Source organism: Emys orbicularis, chromosome 3 (genome assembly GCF_028017835.1).
Source record: "Emys orbicularis isolate rEmyOrb1 chromosome 3, rEmyOrb1.hap1, whole genome shotgun sequence".
NCBI lineage: Eukaryota > Metazoa > Chordata > Testudines > Emydidae > Emys > Emys orbicularis.
Window position 1 is genome coordinate 78,256,817 of NC_088685.1, and position 23,250 is coordinate 78,280,066.

Below are 23,250 nucleotides of genomic sequence, written 5' to 3' on the forward strand. Positions count from 1 at the left end.
TATACTCTTATGGTCTTGCTCAGGAAGGACAGGCAGGGAAAAAAGGGGGGAGGTGTTGCCTTATATATTAAAAATGTATACACTTGGACTGAGGTTGAGATGGAAATAGGAGACAGACTTGTTGAAAGTGTCTGGGTAAGGATAAAAGGGGTAAAAAACAAGGGTGATGTCATGGTAGGGGTCTACTACAGACCACCTAACCAAGAAGAAGAGGTCGATGAGGCTTTTTTTAAAAACAACTAACAACATCATCCAAAGCACAGGACTGGGTGATGATAGGGGAAGGAATGCCAGTGAAAATGAGGTAGGATCAGAGGCTAAAATAGGGAAAGAACAAGTTAAAAATTACTTAGACAAGTTAGATGTCTTCAAGTCACCAGTGCCTAATGAAATACGTCCTAGAATACTCAAGGAGTTGACTGAGGAGATATTTGAGCCATAAATTAAATAAATTAATGGAGATATCCTATCTCCTAGAACTGGAAGAGACCTTGAAAGGTCATCAAGTCCAGCCCCCTGCCTTCATTAGCAGGACCAAGTACTGATTTTGCCCCAGATCCCTAAGTTGCCCCCTCAAGGATTGAACTCATAACGCTGGGTTTAGCAAGCCAATGCTCAAACCACTGAGCTATCCCTCCCCCCCATTAGTGATTATCTTTGAAAAGTCATGGAAGACGAGAGAGATTCCAGAAGACTGGAAAAGGGCAAATATAGTGCCAAGAGGGAAATGAGGACAACCCAGGGAATTACAGACCAGTCAGCTTAATTTCTGTACCCGGAAAGATAATGGAGCAATTAATTAAGCAATCAATTTACAAACATCTAGACGATAATAAGGTGATAAGTAACAATCAGCATGGATTTGTGAAGAACAAATCGTGTCAAACCAAACTGATAGCTTTCTTTGACAGGGTAACAAGCCTTGTGAATAGGGTGGAAGTGGTAGATGTGGTATATCTTGACTTTAGCAAAGCTTTGACTACTGTCTCATGACCTTCTCATAAAAAACAAAAAAACATAGGGAAATGCAACCTAGATGGAGCTACTATAAGGTGGGTGCATAACTGGTTGGAAAATCGTTCCCAGAGAGTAGTTATCAGTGGTTCACAGTCATGCTGGAAGGGCATAACAAGTGGGGTCCTGCAGGGATCAGTTTTGGGTCTGGTTCTGTTCAATATCTTCATCAATGATTTAGATAATGGCATAGAAAGTACACTTATAAAATCTGCGGACAATACCAAGCTGGGAGGGGTTGCAAGTGCTTTGGAGGATAGGATTATAACTCAAAATGATCTGGACAAACTGGAGAAATGGTCTGAAGTAAATAGGATGAAATTCAATAAAGACAAATGCAAAGTACTCCACTTAGAAAGGACCAATCAGTTGCACACATACACAATGGGAAATGACTGCCTAGGAAGGAGTAATGCGGAAAGAGATCTGGGGGTCATAGTGGACAACAAGCTAAATGAGAGTCAACAGTGTAATACTGTTGCCAAAAAAGAAGCAAATATCATTCTGGGATGTATTAGCAGGAGTGTTGTAAGCAAGACACAAGAAGTAATTCTTCCTCTCTACTCTGCACTGATTAGGCCTCAACTGGAATATTCGGTCCAGTTCTGGGTGCCACATTTCAGGAAAGATGTGGACAAATTGTAGAAAGTCCAGAGAAGAGCAACAAAAATGATTAAAAGTCTAGAAAATATGACTTATGAGGGAAGATTGAAAAAAACGGGTTTGTTTAGTCTGAAAAAGAGAAGACTGAGAGGGGATATGATAATAGTTTTCAAGTACATAAAAAGTTGTTACAAGGAGGCAGGAGAAAAAAAAATATTCTTAACCGCTGAGGATAGGACAAGAAGCAATGGGCATAAATTGCAGCAAGTGAGATTTAGGTTGGACATTAGGAAAAGCTTCCTGTCAGGGTGTTTAAGCACTGGAATAAATTGCCTAGGGAGGTTGTGGAATCTCTATCATTGGATATTTTTAAGAGCAGGTTAGACAAACGCCTATCAGGGATCGTCTAGATCAGTGCTTTTCAAAGCCGGTCCACTGCTTGTTCAGGGAAAGCCCCTGGCAGTCTGGGGCGGTTTACCTGCCGCGTCCGCAGGTTCGGCCAATCGTGGCTCCCACTGGCTGCGGTTTGCCGCTCCAGGCCAATGGGGGCTGCGAGAAGGGCAGCCAGCACATCCCGCTTCCCGCAGCCCCCAGTGGCCTAGAGTGGCGAACCGCAGCCAGCGGGAGCCACGATCGGCCGAACCTGTGGACATGGCAGGTAAACAAACTGGCCTGGACCGCCAGGGGCTTTCCTTGAACAAGCGGCGGCCCGACTTTGAGAAGCACTGGTCTAGATAATACTTAGTTCTGCCATGAATGCAGGGGACTAGATGATCTCTCGAGGTCCCTTCCAGTTCTACGATTCTATGATTTTGTATCTGCTGATTTTCATTCCATTTCTTCAAGTATGCACCTCCATCTTTCTAAATCTTCCACTTTGCTCTCCCCCAAGAGCACTACATCATCTGCAAAAAGCACGCACCAAGGTGCCACTCTCTCGATGATTTCTGTAAGTGCACCGAGCACCAATGTGAACAACAAGGGGCTTAGTGCCAAAGCTTGATGATTCTGACTCTTATTAGCAACTATTCAGTTTCTCTACATGGCCTAACAGCACCCTCATACATATCCTGAATGAATCTGATATAGTCTTCAGATATCTGTTTCATTCTTATATACTACCTGATGAATTCTCTCAGAATGTGGTCATAAGTCTTCTCAAGATCGATAAATACCATCTGCAGGGTTTTCCTCTTCTTATTTTCCACAAGCAATCAATGCAACGATTGTATTGATGTCAAGCATATATGATAAAAGGCCCATTTCTTGCATCAGCTACTTGGTATATGAAACTCAAGTGAAAGTTTACATCACACTCTTGTGCTCTTAGATCTGTTTTACTCTTATTCCCAAACTACCACCATCTGCACCTTAACTTAGTGGGTAAGAGAGATACATAGCTTCCTCATACAGACTGAAACCTCTTATTGAACTACTAGAGAGGATGTCTCTCTAAAAGATAAGCTTTATGATGCATAAATGCATATGGTATTCTTATTTTTATAACAATAATGGGAACTTGAAATGCAAGTAGGAAGCCATCAGTTTCTATATTATTATTGTTTATACAACTGTAGTGCTCCAAGGCTCCAGGTACCGCATAAGCAGATCAGAAGACAGTCCCTGCTCCACAGATCTTGCAGTCTTGAGAATATAAGCTTTCATTAAAAATAAATTACATTTCTAACCTTTATGGTTGCATAGGTATCACGTGAAGCATGAACCGAGTTTAAACCAGTACAATGCTGTCTTCCTAAACCTGCAGGCAGAAAGCTTTAGAGACTCTGTTGGTGCTCAGAGCTAAGCTATCGATATTCACTGCTGCTGTTCAGAATCCTGTGAGCAGCAGTGAAACTGACAAGAATCCTGTTAATATCACACTGTGTTTCAAAAAGCTATGAGCAGCAGCAGAGCCAGGCAATGGAGTAGGAGTGTTCCAAGGCAGAGAAGCAATGTGTACGGTAGAATAGAGTCCCAACACCAACCCCACCCTTCTCCCACCAACCAGGAGGCAGCCGGGGTGGCATAGGGAACAGGAGAGAATGTTTCCACTCTGTTCCATAGCCAGATAATGCATGCAGCCGATGGATTGAGAAAAACGGGTGTCAAATTTATTAGATATCCACTAACTAGAGATGGGAGACCCTAAAAAAGGTCCAGGAATAGCAGCCCAATAAAAACCTCAGCAACTTGAGGAACAGGAGTTTGATTTTTGACTTGGGGGCTGCCCTGAGTAGTGGGGCCCCTTATACTGGTTTAGTGCTCTGGCTATTCAGTGTTTGGTAAATATCACAAATTTTACACAAAGGGCTGGGTGTAGATTGGAATGAAATTTTTTTTACACATTTAATGAAGCACAAACATACTGTTTCTTGTATTGTGCATATTAAAAACCAGATTTAATGAGAACTGAAAAAAAAATCTACTACATCACACTCCTTTCTTTCACTCCTTCAGGTCAGGCATTATTTGCATTCAGTTATGCTCCTTCTTTAGTTCAGCTGAATGTTAGATGGTGATCATTCTTCCTCTTTTAATGTTGATTTTACAACATTAACTCTACAAAATAAGTGAGGTCATATGTATTGTAGACTAACTGAGAACTAAAAGAAAAGAAATTGTAGGCCAAGGGTGTGATCATCATCCTACTCTCAGCCTACTTTATCTTTTATAGACATTATTCTGATCTGAGTTTCTCCCATTGCACATTTCACACAAACTGGACCTCTTACTACACACCTACCAATTGCGCATCTTCAGCTTGACTGATTTTTAACTTTATTCCCTTTTCCTTCATCTCATACATTAGTTCATTTAACATGTGAGTCTGTGCCAGATTCTTAAAGAGACAAAAAAAAAAAAAAAAAAAAGTTAGACACACTGATCTCAACTAGAACGTAACTTCTTCAGACACAAATTCTAACTGTTGGCATGTACAAAAATATATTTAACAGAAAGACTTCAGTGGGTATTGAATCAGGCCCCAGGAAAAAAGTATCTCCTATAGGAAATAGGTCTCACTGTTATAAAAGGTGTAGTCATTGCTGGTAGGTCTCCAAATAAAAACAACAGAAGTAGTTGGAACAGCAATAACACTCTCTCTGTGACTGATTTATTATTTTCATTGTAGAACAAATCATTTATTATTTTTAACTTTGAGTTTTCCTGTTTGTCTAAGGCCTGGTCTACACTTAAAAGTTAGGTCAACATAGAAAAATTAGTCAGGCGAGTGGAAAATCCATACCACTGACCAACGTAGCTATGCCAACCTAACCCCCAGTGTAGACACAGCTATGCTGATGGAAGAATGCTTCTGTTGATGTAGCTACTGTCGTTCAGAGGAGGTGTTCCTATATTGATGGGAAAACCCCTTCCATAGGTATCGCAACGTAGCTATGACAGTATAGACTCTGTAGTGTTGATATATGCTTCAGAGGGCACTGTGACTTAGCGTAACAGCTTTTGGTCACATCCCTGAAAATATAAATATATATAAAATGAGAAAAAGTCATTAATAATTCAACATACCTGACCTTTACTAAAAATATAGTCAGAGAAACAATGTTGGGTTAATGTGACTCGGGCTATTCTACACACAGATTTTTGTATTGGTATAACTATTTCCACTAGAGGTGTACTGTTTTTCAAAATGAATTAGGCCTGGTCTACACATAAATGTTAGGTAAACATAGCTATATCGGGGGGGGGGGGGGGGTGAGGGGGAGGGAACACACCCTTGATCAACATAGCTATGCTGACTTAACACCCAATGGAGACACAGCTGTGTTGACAGAAGAATGCGTCTGGTCAGCATAGCTACTGTCGTTCAGGGAGGTAGCGTTCCCACACCGATAGAAAAACCCCTTCCACTGGTATAGGCTGCATCTACACTATAGGGTTATGCCAGCATAGCTATGTCACAATAGCTATGCCAGCGTAGTCTCCGTAGTATAGCCAAATCCTTAGTTATTCCAGTACAACTCTAGTGTGGATACAAGGATATTGGTATAAATGTGCTTATGCCAGTATAGCTCATGCAGTATAGCTCTTCCCATTAGGGAAGAAACTATATCAATTACTGTAAGTACTTTTATACCGGAATACGTGTATTCATGCTGGGACGGGGGAGGTTATAGTAAAAGCAATACAATTCTTATGTGTAGACAATGCCTAGGTGCTCAATATCCTAACTCACGCGTAAAACACCCTTTTCACTCCTGCAGGTAGGACAAGTTCAGTGCATTACTCATGGCTACCTAATATGGAATTGCAAAGATCACACATTGAATTGCAACTGAATACAGCTACAACCCACACACAAACATGATGTGTAACACCTGACATTTTCTTCTGTCTCATTCATTTGTAAGGCACTGCTGACATAGGGTTTGTTACTGAAGAAAATATTTTGGGGGGAAGGGGAGGCAAGGAAGAAGGAAAGGGTTGGGAAAAAGCTATTAGGATGAAATGTCAAAAAGCAATAATTGAAGTGATAACATACAAATATCCTTTATAAAATTCACATTTGTAATGATTAAATGAAATATTTCTAAAATGCTATCAACAAGGAAAGCTGGTGTCATTTTTGCATCTTACCTGCATGACAGCATTAAAAAAACATGTATTTCCTAAATTATTTATCCCCTTAACTGGAATTGAAGCGCCATTTGCAGAACTTTTTCCTTTCAATATTTCACTTCCTTCATTATTTTCTTCGCGAAGTCGTATAATTTTTGACGATGAACCTATAAATAAAACTATAGATTAACATTAAGTGACCAAAAGATCAGATATTTATGATTTGGATATTTAGCATGAAATATTGATTCCCTTTACCTAAAAGTGATACCAGTTTGCTTGATTGAACAGTTGGATTTAAAGTTATTAGAGAAAAAAAAGGAAAGGTTGCAAACAAGCTAGCTTTTATGTAAAAACTATTTCCAGTACCCAATACGAGATTGTTAAATATGTCTGATATGGAATATTATATTCAATTGCTGAGATGTCTACTTACCAAAAATAATAGCTTAACACTATAGATCATGAGTTCTTTAAGGCAGGATCTGTCTTTTTTACTATACAAATGCACCATGCCTACCACAGAAAGTACTGATACTCACACAGAAAGTACTGATACAGGCCCTAATCCTGAAAACTTTTACAGACATGGTTCACTTAATGCAGAAGAAGTAGTTCCATCGACTTTAGTGCATAACTAAAGTTAGCATGTGCGTTTAAGTGTTTGCAGAAATGGGATCTTACTTATACCCTGTTTTTCCCAGTTCACTCTTTCCACTGATTTATTTATTTATTGCAATGTATAACATATAAAACCTTTGCTACTGTGGGTACTTTTGACTTTCTTTAAAATAACAATACAACAAAAACAAAATCAGCAGTAAATCTCCCAGACAAACTCTACCACCAACACAACCAATGGGTGATACTTTTTCTACCGAACTTCTATCCACCATAAAAAGACAAAGAAAAAAAACCCACCCCACGCATCCCCAGGCTCCACCCTCTTCTACCATCCACACAAAGAGATGGGTCTTGCAGCATGCCCTTTTAGTCACTAAGAACAGTAAAGACTTCAGATTTATGTGCACTATACACATACTAGAAAGACCAGGCAGTAGTTATTACTTTGCTTTTAGGTGCTGTTGAAGGGAGGTGTGCAAAAGCTCCCACCTGAGTACAGTGAATCTCTCTCAATTACTGTACTTTGTTCAATTTGGCTTGCACAACCCATTCAACAGCTGGATACGAACTGTCATCTGTTTTCCCAGACGACACATTTACTTCTCCTGCCCCTTGTCACTGGCACAGGATCTGTTAAGCTACACCCAGCTGCATAAGATACTGCTATTTGTTTAAAATTTAACAAAAAACAGATTTAATAAGCCACAATAGAATGTACTACCAGTAGTTTCCTTGTATTTTCCTATTTGCCTTATTACTTAAATAGACAAGGGGCAGTGAAGTTAGGCAGTCATTAACTTGTAGCCTAGAGGTAATGTAAAGACTTGAGATACACTATTTAGCCTAGAATTCTACTAGCAACTTTCATATTGTCATGATTGCTCTACTAAATATGAACATTACTGACATCTACAGTATTTTAAGTATTGATTAATAATGCATGTCAATGTAAACGAGTTATGGACTTAATGGATGCCAAGCACTGTGATGCTGCAATCTACATCATGACATATGAATTCATATATTTGTTCTAATGAGTTACACAGTGAAGTCTCATTAAAGTGTTCTTGAGAAATAACTAACAGACCTATTTACGTTAATGAAATGCTCATGCCAAAAGGTTATTTTATGTATACTCCTAGGTACTTACTTCCTTAGAATATGGAAAAATATAATTAAATGCAGAAAAAAAGTAGATGCAATTTAAAAATATCTATTGTGGCTGACAACAAACCTTTTATGCAATTTGCATGCACTCCTTAAGGATACCAAGGCATAATTATTTTTCAAGTTATGTATTTTTCAAGTTTGTCAAAATGCAGTTAGAGGCACTTGCCATTTAATTTTTTTTTTTTTTTTACATGCTCTCAATGACACAGTCTACGCAGCTTACAAATATTCTCTATTCCACTGGTGTGGAAACTGAAGACAGTACAAGGACACAGTGAGAGAGTAAATTATCTTTGAAAAAGTAGACACAGCAAATGACAAACAGCTTGAGAACCCTTCATAATTTAAATAGGCTCCCACAAACTAGGATACATGCAGTAATATCCTTTCACTGACATGCTTACAAGCTACATGCTACAGTGTCTTGCAGCAGCACCATCACATAAAACTCCTAAGGCGAGAAAAGTGTGAGAGCTTGGGGGGAGGAGAAAAATCTCCAAATATCTGCCACCTGAAGGTACTGTTCAGCACTGGAAAATAAATAAAAATCACTCCCCTCCCCCCTGTCACACACACTAAAACAGTTCTGTATGTGGAGAAAATTGATGGTTAAACAAAAAAAGCCAAAATTGTGTAAATAATTTGTGTATTGGTATACCACAGTTGTTGCATTTATCCATCGGCATCCAAAAACATCTGGGACAGCATCTTAAAGTAAACAATGTTCACAAGGCCATCTGGACAAAACTGCGGGCAAAAATTAAAGCATAAGCATATGGAAAAGCAGATTTTTCTCTTCCCTTTAGCAGTACAGGATGACAAATGTCAAACCTAGATCTGTCTACGCTTCACTGTGCTATGCTTTGCAGCACCACCTGGCTCTCCTTGCACAGCCACCAAATATGGACAGCACTGCCACAGCAGACCATATCCGCAGGGCAAACTCAATAAAAGCATTTCACTTCATGGTTAAATGGCAGCTTCACACAAGTAGCAAGGTTCCATTTGCTAAGTCTCACATGTAAATAATTTAAGAAAAAAACAAAATCAAAACAACGATGACCAATTTTGTTATTAGACCTGAATGCTCATGTAATTACAAAACACAGTAAACCAGAATTATAGATCTGACTGTCACGTTAGCTAGATAAAACTTATAAAGATAAAAAATAGAACTAAATAAACAAAAGCTGTATACATTTTTATTAGTGATTCCTAGGAACCTTCTTTCCTCCACAGAGATTTTAAATATTGCCTTCTCTCCCCCCCCCCCCAATCTTTAATAGATTTTTCCCAAATAACATTTTCTAGAAGAATAGGTATTTTTGTCTGGAAAAACTAAACAGACACTGCTGTAAACTGGTCCCAGTACAGACATTATTGCGTAACTAGTTCATTTTGTACAGTGACTTGTAAGCACATTTATACATCTACAGGATCTCTAATTCAAAAGGTACAGCATCTATTGATTCCATACTGGAAAGCCCTAAGTTCAGTGATAAATGGCAGTTGGGCCTTGGGCTGGTCAGGCTGAATATGTTTGGTGGGCATGTATAGAGCTGGTCAGGCAGCCTCCAGCCAACTTAATAAGTGACAGTGGTAATAACTGTAATTGCTGTTTGTTAACAGTTCTACAGACTTAAATTTCAGGGCTCTACTGAAAAATAACCCAAGGCTAAAAGCATGCTAGAGCCGAACCTTTAAAAAAAATGGACAGTGCTTGTGTACAAAAACATTTTTATAGACTCTTTTTGATTCAATGTGGCGCATATTCAAATATTTTATCATTCCTCTTTCAGTAACAGAATGTGACTTTTCAAGCCAATACAGACACAACAAAGGCTCTATAAAAAAAAAGTTACACTCTTCTATCAAAGCAGCTGTATGCTACTACAAACACATACCAGGATAGATTCACAGTTTCAAGGATTAAAAGAAAAAAAATATCTTCCTTCTATAAAACCAAACCAATTCCCAAGAAGCAAAATTACAAAGGAGTTATGATAAAGAGAAGCTGTATGTAAAACTATTCATACTGACTTTCAAACTATGGGAAACAGTCTAAAAATTAGTGATGGCATAAATAGAGATTTTAAACAGAACAAGGTAATACCTTTACCTGGGACTCAAAACACTTCACAAAAATGTATCTTACATAAAAAAATTGCAGTGGGTACCAAATAGCAATAGTAGCTTGGCCAAAAGGTTTTTTTACTGACTGGGACTACTAAATACTACTGCAATACAAATAATAAAAGTTCCAATTCCCAGCTAACCAAATGAGAAATAATGCATTTCCCTGAGTGCAAAATAAATGTAAATAGAATAGTTAAAATATATGTTCCTAATTCTGTTATACAATACTTTATTTAGAATTAATTATCTTGTGACCTACACATCCATTCTGTTAGATTTGTACATGGGGGAAGATATTTCAAAAAGTCAAATGCATTGTAAACTAATCATCCGCCTCTGTGAGCATAAACTGCTTACAAACAGAGATCTTCTTTATGAAGACAGGTATCTAGCAGAGTTATTCCCATCTTGCTTCCAGTTCCTTGGCTTTAGTCCCATGATCAATAATAATGTGCATCATACAGTGCAATCCATTTGAACAGAATGAGCTTAATTGGGAGATTGCCTATGGAACTGATTTAGGCAAACAATATTGAACTATAATGACTGCTACTTAGCCTGGGCAAAATTATGACCGTATATATTTGGCTTAATGGGAACACATTCAGCCAATGTCAATTAAACTGTATTTAGCCAGGTGCTAAAATATGTATGAAATTCTAAATTCAGATCTTTAAAGGCAAAAGTTACTAAGTACAAATTCATAATAAGAAAAAAAATAAGTTAAAATAAAAGTGAAGTACAATGATTTTTTTTCTTTTATACAGTATATTAGGTGCATCATATAAAGTATTTCCAGACCTTTAAAAAACAAAAAAACCCAAAGATCTCTGAATTGGGACAATAGTCTTGTACTATGTTGCTTTGGCGCTGGGGTGTTTCAGCATTAAAGGTGATTTGCAAATGGGCATAAAAAGTGTTTGAATGTTAAAAAGCAGAATAGAACAAATGAGAATGCAGAGTGTGAGGTGGGTTTTCTTGTACTTTTTTATTTTTGTTTTATATTAGAAATATCAGGCCTCATCTACTCCAGGTCTGAGACCTGATTTTGCCACCTCTTTGGACAGGGTTCACTATTCCACACCCATCAGTGTTGCACTGTTTGTGGGAGTTCATAGAGTCTTAGAACTTGGCCCTGCAAGGGGCTGAGCACTGCTATCAATGAGAGCTATGAGTGTGCAGCACCTTGAAGAAACTGACTCTTAGGAAGGGTAGGAGAAACGGGAGAGAGAGTTGTCTAGCTAATTTGGTAGTGCTTACAAATAAAGGGCCTGATCCTGAAATTCCTCCACTTGCAGAACACTCACTGAAGTCAATAGGAGTTGGGAAGGTGAAGGGCTTAAGGACTGAGCCCAAAGTAACTAAAAACCACATAATTCATAAAAACTGGAGATTTTAAGTTTAGTTTCTCTTTACAATTCAGTGGAACATTTAAAAGGTTCACAATAAATCTTGTTAGCAAAAACTCCTCAATTCAGATTATGCACTGGGTTAAAAATTACCAGTCCGAAGTTTAAACAACAATTCAACTCTGAAGTATGCAACTCTGACTTGCACAAGAAACTCTAAAGACTTATTGTAGGTTTTGTATCAATTTATTTTGATTGTATTTCAAATATGTGCAGTGTGTGCATGCTTCAGAAATATTTTTGCTGAAACAGAAATGTATCTGGGGATACAGATGGTATGCAAACAAAAACGTAAATGACAATCAATTTTTCCTTCAGCTGGGGGATTAAACATCTTTGTTTATTTTTTCAATGCAACTTTTTTTAAAAAATTAAAAATGAGAGTTCCAGGAATATACACCCTTATTCCAAGGTCAAGCCTTTTCTGTTGAGTATATCTCTGGTACTTCAGCTGAAGGCCTTCATGGAAAAAAGCAAGGTTAATAGATTTCCTTTCTTTTTTAGTAAATTCTCATCATGCTGCATTATGAAATGCTACTAAATCGCCTAGCGCTCCTTTTTTATTAAAAAAAAAAAAAAAAAAAAGGAACTAAAACTAGTTTTCTCAATATTCTACAATCATGAAAACCTAACCCTTAGAAAAAAGAAATATTCTCTTCTTAAATGGCTGCTAATTTTATGTTTTAAAAGCCTAATTTTTTCTCTCAGTGCTAAAATAATGCCAGGATTAGAGAAAGCAAACTAGAGTTTTATTTCTATGCATCTGCCAGAATATAATAAACTGAAAATTATGTCTGGTTCTTTCACAATTGTGCAGCTATTCAATCACTAATTTTGAGTTTCTACTTTCAGACTATTTGTACTTTTGTTCACTACTAAATAGATGAGGGGAAAAGACTTGGGAGAGAGAAAGAGAATCAAAATAATTCTTCAGTGAGGCAAATTATTTTGTTATAGCAGCACTAGGAAAGAACAATTTGTCACTGAGTTGTCATCTCATTTTTTCCCAAAAAGTAATCTGTTTTCTTAATTAACAGCATCTCCCAAGGAAAGGTCTGTATCTGTCAAACCGAATTTCAGGCCAACAACACAGGAACTTTTTTTTTTTTTTTGGACATGTATCCTCTCTTATTTTGGTAAGGGGCACATTTAGTATTATTTTGCTTGTTAATTTTGTTTCTAAACATAAGGGCTGGTCTATACAGCTTCAGCAAAGCACACTAGGAGGGTGGGATTTGTAAAGCACTCTGACTGTCTGATATAGATCCTACTGGCATTCTCTAAAGGATACCTGGTTTGTATTAACTTTTAGGCACCTTTTAGAGTGTGCCAGCAAGATCTAAACAGGACAAATACAGGTTAGATAAGTTTACAAATCAGCCCTCGCTAGCATGCTCTGCCAGAGCAGTGTAGGCAACCCCTAAATCATGGGTGGCCAAACTTACTGACCCTCCGAGCCACATACGATAATCTTCAGAAGTTTGAGAGCTGCAAGACACTCACAACCTGGCCTGTGGGGCGGCGCCTGCCATGGCACGCACCTGGCTGAAGCCCCGAGGCCTGCCCTCCCCCCTGCGTGGGGTTAAAGCCCCGAGACTCCCCTCCCTGCAGAGAAGAAGCCCCTAGCCCACCACCCTGCCGCAGGGCAGAAGCCCAAGCTCCCTCCCTCCATCTTGTAGGTGGAGAATGGGGGAGGGGGGGAGAAGAGAGTGGTGGGGGCTTCGTGAACAGCACTTTAACTGTAAAAGAGCTGCATGTGGCTTGCGAGCCACAGTTTGGCCACGCCTGCCCTAAATCAATGCAACTGGTTAATCTTGCTCCTTAAATTTTGAATTATATGCACTACAAATTAGTTAAGAAAAAGCTACAATTTTTAATTCAGTGTAAAACACTGTCAACTCATAAATATTCACCCACAAATGTGGAATGGGGTAATTATTCAGAATATTTATTTTTCCCCGATACAATTTCACACAAATTACCAGTCTTAGAAATGTATTACTTTCCTAGCTATTACAGAAACTGTACTATATCAATGATATCTATGAAAATACAAATCAAGTTCCCCATTTTCAACTACTGTCAGCTGCTTCAGCAGAGCAGCACAGCCGAACTTAAAACAGCAAAAACCCATTCCGCTACTTGCCTCCCCAGCAGGGGTTGTGACTGTAAAGCCTGAGAACTAATACTAGCTCTTCTCCTCCTTTCTCTTCAAAAACCACACTGGGAACAATCATCTGTGACAGATTTAACTTAAACTTTTTTTAAAATCAATCTTCAAACATTTATATCTCTGCACTTCTATTAGGGCAAATATACATAACAATTTTCAAGACTGCAAAATAATTTCTTCTTCCCCAGAAAACAATCAGACACTCAAATAGTAGTATCTCAGCATGGTTCCTGTGTAGTACACGTGCATTATGTTCCTGTGAAGTTCACAAGTGTGCCATCCTGACAATACTGCACCTGCCTTCCTGGGAAAACCATCATGGCCTGCTAACCTTTTCTACAAAACAAATTTCTGGGTGGTACTCCCTAGAAAGCAGTCTTGCTTTATTCTTCCATCTTGTGCCCAACATGACCTCTTATCCAAACAGACTTAAAAAAAAAAAATAAAGACATTGCTGGGTACAGCAAACCATAGGATCAGATGCGAAAACCACACAGCTGCAAGCATTCTTTTGGGAACCCAGCATTGGAGTTCATCTCAATCGCTTAATGTAATTACAAAAGTCAGTCATGTAGTAGTAATGTAATTTGCACATTTCTGCAGCTGAAGTGAAGTTCAATCTTTATGAGAGACTGAGTAAAAGGCAGGGGTCCTGCTGCCACACTATTCCACCACATTAGTACCAAATGACAAGCATTTTGCTTTTGTTTATCCTCCAAGATGCATTAATTAGGAAATCTATATAACCCACCCTCTCTTTCCAGTTTTAAAATGTTTTACTTTATCTTTATATGGATTCTTGATTATCAAGAACTTGACAAGTATAATAGCCAACATCTAATATTCATGTGCATAATGTATTTGTACAGAAGCTTGCACATATTTGTATGCTATGAAGTGTCATACCAATCAGTTGTCAGAGAACAAAACACAGAGATATTAGACTGTACATTTTATTATAGATGCCACAATTTCTTCAATGAAAAATAAGTAGCAATTTTCCCACTTCAGTATGCTTACTCACAGATCAGAAGAAATGGGGAGTAAGAGGAGAAAATACAACAAAGCACAAGATTTATTTTAAAATATTTAATAGCAGGTTGTTGGTAGCAAGTATTGCAAGCTGGTAGTCAGTACTTTCAGATTTATCATTTTAAAAAAAAAATCACATTTATTACGATTTTTCTTAACCTCATTACCTGACCATTACAAAAATCAAAATCTTCTATACTGTATTAAAAATCAAAAGGGAAAAAGAAACATCAACAGAACTATGAAACAAGCATTTAAATGAAATTAAGAATTATGGTGAAAATAACTATTTAACAAGAAATAAAGGCCTCAGATCTAGCCACAAAAGACAAGAAGATTCAAAATTCATATATTTAATTCAGACTATTATATTTTATCCCCTTTTCTGTTTGTACACTAATGTGAGTTAAGTTTGGGACTCAGTCAAGATTTTCGGTATGTCGTCTGTTTTTTCTACCCTCCAAGATCTAACAAGGGCCCAAGTTAAATTCTTTTAGTGGAAAAACAATTTTTTTTAACTTTGAATTTAATAATCATTTAGTGAAGAGCAATCGCTGCAACTAAATTTATCGAACTGGAACAAGACAGTCAACCTTGTTTAGAAGTGTCCCCTCTCACCAGTGATTTATCAATAGATCAACGATTCCCAGACTCTTCTGGCAGCTATACCAATTCACCAGACTAAGACCTCAGCTGTACCAGTCAGAATCCTCTCCTCTTCCTCTGTAACCTGTGACCTCTTTTCCTTGCTTCTTTAGTGATAAAGATACAACCTTTGAGCTCAGTCTTTCTAAGTGTTGCAGGCACTGGCCCTGATCTGAACCACTTAAGAATGGGATTGAGTGCTTTGTTGAATAAGGGTCAGAAAGCTGGTCACTGTACAGGATCCAGTCTTCTGCATTAAGCTTTCTGGTTCTTCAAGCTCCAAATCCTGCAAACACTTAAATGCATTTGACTTTAAGCATGTGAATAATTGCACTGAAGTCAATGCAACTACTCACACACTCAAAAGTTGTGCATAAGTGTTTGTGGGATTAGTCTAATTTTGCCCTCACAATTACATGGACATAGACAACTGGGGACTTCAGGGAGAAGGGGGGGGGGGGCTTTAGCCCACAGGCCTCTCCCCAGAAAAATTTTAGGGACTCCGTTGATAAAGGAAACACTGAGTTTGGAACAGAAGCTAGTTTATCTCACTTTATTAATAGTGGGCAAATTTAGTTCTGGTACTAAACTACTCATTGAAGTGATAGTCAACTGCTATTATTTTATTATGTTTTAACTCTAGCCCCCACTCCCCAATAAATAAAAAAATTGTCTATGGCTCTGAATTAAACTAGAGGAACTCAAAAATCCAGCAACACATCAGACAGTGCAAAGACATTATTTAGTGCAGCACCAGTTGCACTGTACATAAGCTAGAATGAATGAGACGGCAGAAGCAACATACTGAAGCTCACCAAAAAAGCTGAGCTTAGTACATCACTGATTTTAAATTTCATTCTCTAGAATTCAGTATTTTGTGATATTACTCCTTCATTCAGAAAATGTCTTCACAAACATGTTCATCTGAGTAAAATCTTCAAGAGTTTTCTGTCTTTTTGGTATCTCACTTGTAATGCCTGCATTCTCAGACAGCGTTAATAACATTTGATTTTCTAACTCTTGGATTAAATAAATAGGGCATACTCCATGTGCTTCTATTAAAAAAAAAACCACATATAAAATGCTGTTCCTCTGCATGAGCATTGGGCCCAACATGACTGGACAATGATTAAGATTTAAGATTAAGCTGGCTGGTAATTTTGGGTGTCCCATTTTCAGAAAGTGATGAGCAAAAATCAAGACACCTTAAAAGCATCTCAAATTGGCACCTAAAATTTGAGGCATCCCAAATCGTTATACACTTCTGAAAATCTTAGCCGGAATCTTTTTTATTTTTTGTAAAAACAAGCTTTTATTAATCAAATTTAAATATTTTACATTCGATTATTTGAAACAATTACCACAGTATTTAAATGGTTGCAAACGGAAATATCACAGCCTTTTTTTTATTTGTGCATGAGAACCAGACATTAAAAATAGGACTATAAAGGAAAGTGAAATTGAATATTGTATTTTCATTGTCCCAAATGAGAGAAACATGTACAGTAAAAACAGCATAATGAAGAACTCTATTTTTAAAACTCAATATGCCATTATTTGTAACTGAGGTGAGAAAATCTGATTTTTTTAAATATGACAACTTGAAAGGGTCTCATTGTGAGATGATCACCTGGAAAACAATTTCCATTAAAACTAACAAGAGTTATGCACATTCACTAAGGGGCATATAAAGACCTACCCATAAGGCTATATAATTCTGATCCTATCCCTAGCCAGCTGATGCAACTATTCTCTTCTGGGAATGTGCAATCAAAAGTCTTTTCCAAGTCCGTTCCCCTTCCCCACAGTTACGTCTAAATAATGTGAAATCTGCCCAGTCCCAGTAAAGTTTTAGGTCTGAAATGCTGCAGCAAGACTTGTGTCAGTGCTTATATCATCCATCTCAATCTTCAAAAGTGCAAAGGTGAGCAGCAAGTATACCTAATTACCTCCAGTATATAGGTATAAGAAGAAAGACACATTAGTTGATGCTTTATGAGCCTGATACCGCTAAAACTTACTACTACATATAGTACTAACTTGTGCAATTAATTTCATAAAGTCAAGTGATTGAAAGCACTACGTCCAGCAATAAGCTTTAGAGAACTGCTGTGCAAACATCATCAATGAAAGAAGTAAGCAATTGTGCAGTTTAAAAACGTGACTGATACAAAAACTCAACCAATTAATTTTTTTTAAAATGCAGTTTGTATGTGTGAATGTAAATGAGATAACGAATGCTTTATCATCAAGTACTTGCCTTTATTTCTGGGGACCTAACCAAGGTTTTATCATCTACCATAAACTGATGTAATAAAATACAGATGCAGAAGGTGAAATTCTGGGAGAATTATATTACAGTGCCCAACATATTAGTTCTAGTACCACAATAGAAGGCAGTGTTTCTGGAAACAACTGTGAAAAACATTTGTATCAACACCATCCATAGTTTTTGGATTGTATTATTAATACATGAACATGAGATACGTAATTGGTGCATTAAATAAAATTATTACTGTAACTTACTTGGTTCAGTCCTAGAAACATGTTTCTGAAGAAAGTCAACTATCTGAGCCAAAACCTTCTTGTTGCAGTGTGTTGACAGCTCTTCATCACATTCATAACACCTAAACAATACAGAATTTAAACAAAGAGAAATAGATTGGAATTCAGGAGAACCAGGTTCACTTCCCAGATCTGACAGACTTCCTGTGTGCTTGGGCAAGTCACTTAGGGCCACATCCACAAAGGGACTTAAGCACCTAATTTTCAGTTTTAGGAACCACTGACATCCACAAAACCCCTGTATGGCTGCCACCAAACCATGTAGGTGTCTAAACTCACTTGGTGCCTAAATTTTCTCTGTAAAGGTACCTTAGGTGCCTAAGTTTCTGCCCCTGTGCATGCTCAATGCTGTTTCGCTGTAGGCATCCAGACGCCTAAGTTCCACCACTATCCACAAACCAAGAAAAGATAAGCATTCCTCTGCCTATCTTGCCTATGTGGACTGATCCATTAGGTGTCCACAGAGTTCCCCTGCTTCTCAGGCCGTGGCTACACTCGAAACTTCAAAGCGCTGCTGCGGGAGCGCTCCCGCGGCAGCGCTTTGAAGTGCGAGTGTGGTCGTGCACCAGCACTGGGAGAGAGCTCTTCCAGCGCTGCAGGTACTCCACCTCCACGAGGGGATTAGTTTACAGCACTGGGAGCGCAGCACCCAGCGCTGGGGCATTGTTTACATTGGCCCTTTACAGCGCTGTTAACTTGCTGCGCTCAGGGGGGTGTTTTTTCACACCCCTGAGCGAGAAAGTTGCAGCGCTGTAAAGTGCCAGTGTAGCCATAGCCTCAGGCAAATGCCCTACCCACTGGACTATAGAATATTCTGATATGGGTCTCTCTCAATTTCTTTTATTTAATTCAAGTAGAACAGAATCAACAAATGAATAATTAAATATTGATTGGGCATAAATAATAAATAAAATAAATCATGTAAATATATACTAAGGGTTTTACATTTTTACAAACAATATATATGTAACATGGCTTTGCTGTACACATACAGTATACAAAAAAGGTAGTTTTGCAGAAGAAGGATTAGTAAAATCGAAAAAACTCAGTCCAGACTTCCATTTACCTTGCTTTTCTGTCCAAACTTAAAAAATGAAGGAAAAAAAATAATTTTGGGTTGATTTTACCTTCTTTAAATTCTACTACAGTGAACTGCTCATGCAAAACTCCGTTACTAGTAGCTTTATATTTAAACTCAAGGGAGAAAAAGTGTTCCTGATTTTTTAATTTGAAAAGGCTATATCCATAAATCTTAGGTCAGAGGTTTTCATTTTTTCCATTATGTGAACCACACTGTCGTGGCAAAATAGTCTAATGCACTATTTTTCTCTCCCTCTCATTTGTGATCACATAACATACATGGGACTGCCAAAGCAATTACTTATGTAGACAATTTATATTATGAAATTGATTTATTTTTTGTTTCTTTTAATTTTATCTTTTTTTACAGTGCAAATATTTGTAATAAAAAATTATAAAGTGAGCACTCTACACTTTGTATTCTGCATTGTAATTGAAATCAATATATTTGAAAATGTAGAAAGTTATCCAAAATATCTATAATAAATTTAAATTGGTATTCTATTCTTGTTTAATAACTGCGATTAATCACGATTAATTTTTTTAATCTACTTAATTTGTTTTGAGTTAATTGCTTGAGTTAACTGTGATTGATAGCCCCAGTAGAAACATTACTGGCACTAAGCTTGAGCTATTCTGTGCTGAAGATGTGTGCAGAGGACAGAGGGAAAATGGGCACTAAGGCTTACTGCCTACTGGGAAGAGGTCTTTTTTTCAGTAGTTTGTGGGAAGCCATGGAGGAGACAAAGGAAGTGGGATAGGTCTCATTCATGTGAGCAGCGAGACTGCAGTGGAGTTTATTTAGCTTTTGACAAAGACAGCACTTTATATAAAGTTAAAAGTAGGGCTGTCAAGCGATTAAAAAAATGAATTGTGATTAACTGCACTGCTAAACAATACTAGAATACCATTTATTTAAATATTTTTGTGTCTTTTCTACATTTTAAAATATATTGATTTCAGTTACAACACAGAATACACCGTGTACAGTGCTCACTTTATATTTATTTTTTATTACAAGTATTTGCACTGTAAAAAAACAAAATAGTATTTTTCAATTCACCTAATAGAAGTACTGTAGTGCAATCTCTTTATCATGAAAGTTGAACTTACAAATGTAGACTTACGTACAAAAAAACCTGCCTTCAAGAATAAAACAATGTAAAATTTTAGAGCCTGCAAGTCCACTCAGTCCTACTTCTTGTTCAGCCAATAGCTCAGACAAACAAGTTTGTTTACAGTTGCAGGAGATAATGCTGCCTGCCTCTTGTTTACAATGTCATCTGAAAGTGAGAACAGGTGTTCGCATGGCACTCTTGTAGCCAGCATCACAAGATAATTTACATGCAAGATGCGCTAAGGATTCATTTGTCTCTTCATGCTTCAACCACTATTCCAGGGGACATTCATCCATACTGATGACGGGTTCTGCTCGATAACAATCCAAAGCAGTGCAGACCGACGCATGTTCATTTTCATCATCTGAGTCAGATGCCACCAGGAGAAGGCTGATTTTCTTTTTTGGTGCTTCGGGTTCTGTAGTTTCTGCATCCAAGTGTTGCTCTTTTAAGACTTCTGAAAGCATGCTCCACACCTCGTCCCTCTCAGATTTTGGAAGGCACTTCAGATTCTTAAACCTTGGGTCGAGTGCTGTAGTTATCTTTAGAAATCTCACATTGGGACCTTCTTTGTGTTTTGTCAAATTTGCAGTGAAAGTGTTCTTAAAATGAACAACATGTGCTGGGTCATCATCCGAGACTGCTATAACATGAAATATATGGCAGAATGTGGGTAAAACAGACAGGGTACACATAAAATTCTCCCCCAAGGAGTTCAGTCACAAATTTAATTAACACTTTTTTTAAACGAGCATCATCAGCATGTACTCTGGAATGGTGGCCGAAGCATGGAGGGGCATATGAATATTCAGCATATCTGGCACATATCTGTTCTCACTTTCTGGTGACACTGTAAATAAGAAGAGGGCAGCATTATCTCCTGTAAATGTAAACAAACTTGTTTGTTTTAGCGATTGCCTGAACAAAAAGTAGGACTGAGTGGACTTGTAGGCTCTGAAGTTTCACATTGTTTTGTTTTTGAGTGTAGTTATGTAACAATAAAAATTTACATTTGTAAGTTGCACTTTCAGGACAAAGAGATTGCACTGCAGTACTTATATGAGGTGAATTGAAAAATATTATTTCTTGTGTTTATCATTTTTACAGTGCAAATATGTGTAATTAAAAATAATATGCACTTTGATTTCAATTACAACACAGAATACAATATATGTGAAAATGTAGAAAAACATCCAAAATATTTAATAAATTTCAATTGGTCTTCTATTGTTTAACAGTGCAATTAAAACTGTGATTAATTATAATTTATTTTTTTAATTGCGATTGATTTTTTTGAGTTATCACATGCGTTAACTGCGATTAACTGACTGCCCTAGTTTAAAAAAAAGCGTCTTTTTAATATTGTGTGTGTGTATATATATATATATATATATATATATATATATATATATATATATATATATATATATATATATATATACACACACACACACACACACACACACACTACACGAATACTCCTATACACAATCTTACCATATGATCCATGTGCTGAGATTGATTACAATGCAATGAGGTTCTGTGCGAGCAGTTTGGAAATGTTTCAGAGAATGCTGGCCTTCTGAGTTTTGACTACAACCCTGAAAATGAGATCATTAAGAAAAGGTTATACATATTATGTATATTATATTTCAACAAATCACTACAATATTTTACTTTACAAAACAGAACTGAAGATCATTTTCTTGAAAAAGAGGTAAAATCATCTAGAACTCCAAAAAGCAGGATTCTTATTGATTCACTTTACTAGTGCTTGCTCGCAGGAATGGAGTTTGTATGCTAGAGAATTTCCTGCAGGAGAGCATAAATTTTTTCTTAGGAAAACATTGTTAAAGCACTCATGTGAGAAGTGCATATCTATACATATATATACACCTCTACCTCGATATAACGCTGTCCTCGGGAGCCAAAAAATCTTACCGCGTTATCGGTGAAACCACGTTATATCGAATTTGCTTTGATTTGCCGGAGTGCGCAGCCCCGCCCCCCGGAACACTGCTTTACCGCGTTATATCAGAATTCGTGTTATATCGGGTCGCGTTATAGCGAGGTAGAGGTGTGTATATGCACACACACACAAATGGAATTTCATGAGTAAGAACATACTTTTTATCTAAAGGGACACTGTCGACTTCAAATCCCGTAATTAAAAAAAAAAAAAAATTATAATTAAAACTAGTTTCAGGCACTATACCAACCCTAAAAGCATTAAACTGTTTTACAATTGTATTTTCCTATATTTAGAGTCTCTCCCCTGTTGCTGCATGAGAGTTACACAGTGACAACAGAGAGAACAGTGAAACTGACTACACAAAGAGAGCTGCCCAAATGCACAAAAAGAACATAAAAGAAATATAGAGAAAATTATTTTTCTTTAATCTTTCAATTATAATGATCTTGGGCATTACTTGTAACAATGTAAATATAGGTAGAAGTGTGATTTTTTTAAGAACACCCTGTATCTGTCAGAGATCCATAAGTTGTGCTATGCCAACAACCTTTATACAGTGTTTCTGGGGGTGTAACCTTCTTAGTGTTAAGCCCTGAGCCTCCGCTTTTTAAAAGGGGGAGCCCCATGCCTGCTATACATACTTCAGCAACTATTTCTCACCATGCTCCTGGCAGCTCTACCTCTTTGTCTTGCCCAAATGTCCAGGACTAAGGTCAGGTCTACACTACAGACTTTTATCAGTATAACTACGTCACTCAGGGGTGGGAAAAAATCCATTCTCTTGAGCGACATTGTTATACTGACCTACACCCTGGTGTAGACAGCGTAACGTCGGCAGGAGAGCTTCTTCTGTTGACACAGCTACCACCTCTTGTGGAGGTGAATTAACTACACCACTGGAAGAAACTCCCCCATCGGCTTAGGAATGTCTTCACTTAAGCACCGCAGCTGCGCCGATGCAGTGCGTTTAACGTAGACCTGCCCTGAACCTCGCAGCACTGGGCAGCAGCATTCTGACTGCCAACTCCTAACACCTGAGTTATTTGTATCCAACTCCTGTCACGGCGTTTTCACATGTCCTGCCCCCTTTGACTGGAGTCATTACAAGTTTGTGTCCAACTGTTGACCTTC

The 23,250-nt window shown here is 37.6% G+C and overlaps 1 protein-coding gene across 1 annotated transcript in view; it reads right to left on the reverse strand.

Moving 5' to 3' along the window:
• Positions 1-23,250, reverse strand: part of USP45 (ubiquitin specific peptidase 45) — an 84,631-nt gene that overhangs the window by 48,426 nt on the left and 12,955 nt on the right. Inside the window, exons 4-7 of the mRNA XM_065400693.1 lie at positions 21,645-21,748; positions 17,911-18,011; positions 6,214-6,362; positions 4,361-4,456 (exon numbers count right to left, since the gene is read on the reverse strand). Of these exons, the coding sequence (XP_065256765.1) occupies positions 4,361-4,456; positions 6,214-6,362; positions 17,911-18,011; positions 21,645-21,748 (450 nt within the window). The remainder of the gene's footprint in view (positions 1-4,360; positions 4,457-6,213; positions 6,363-17,910; positions 18,012-21,644; positions 21,749-23,250) is intronic.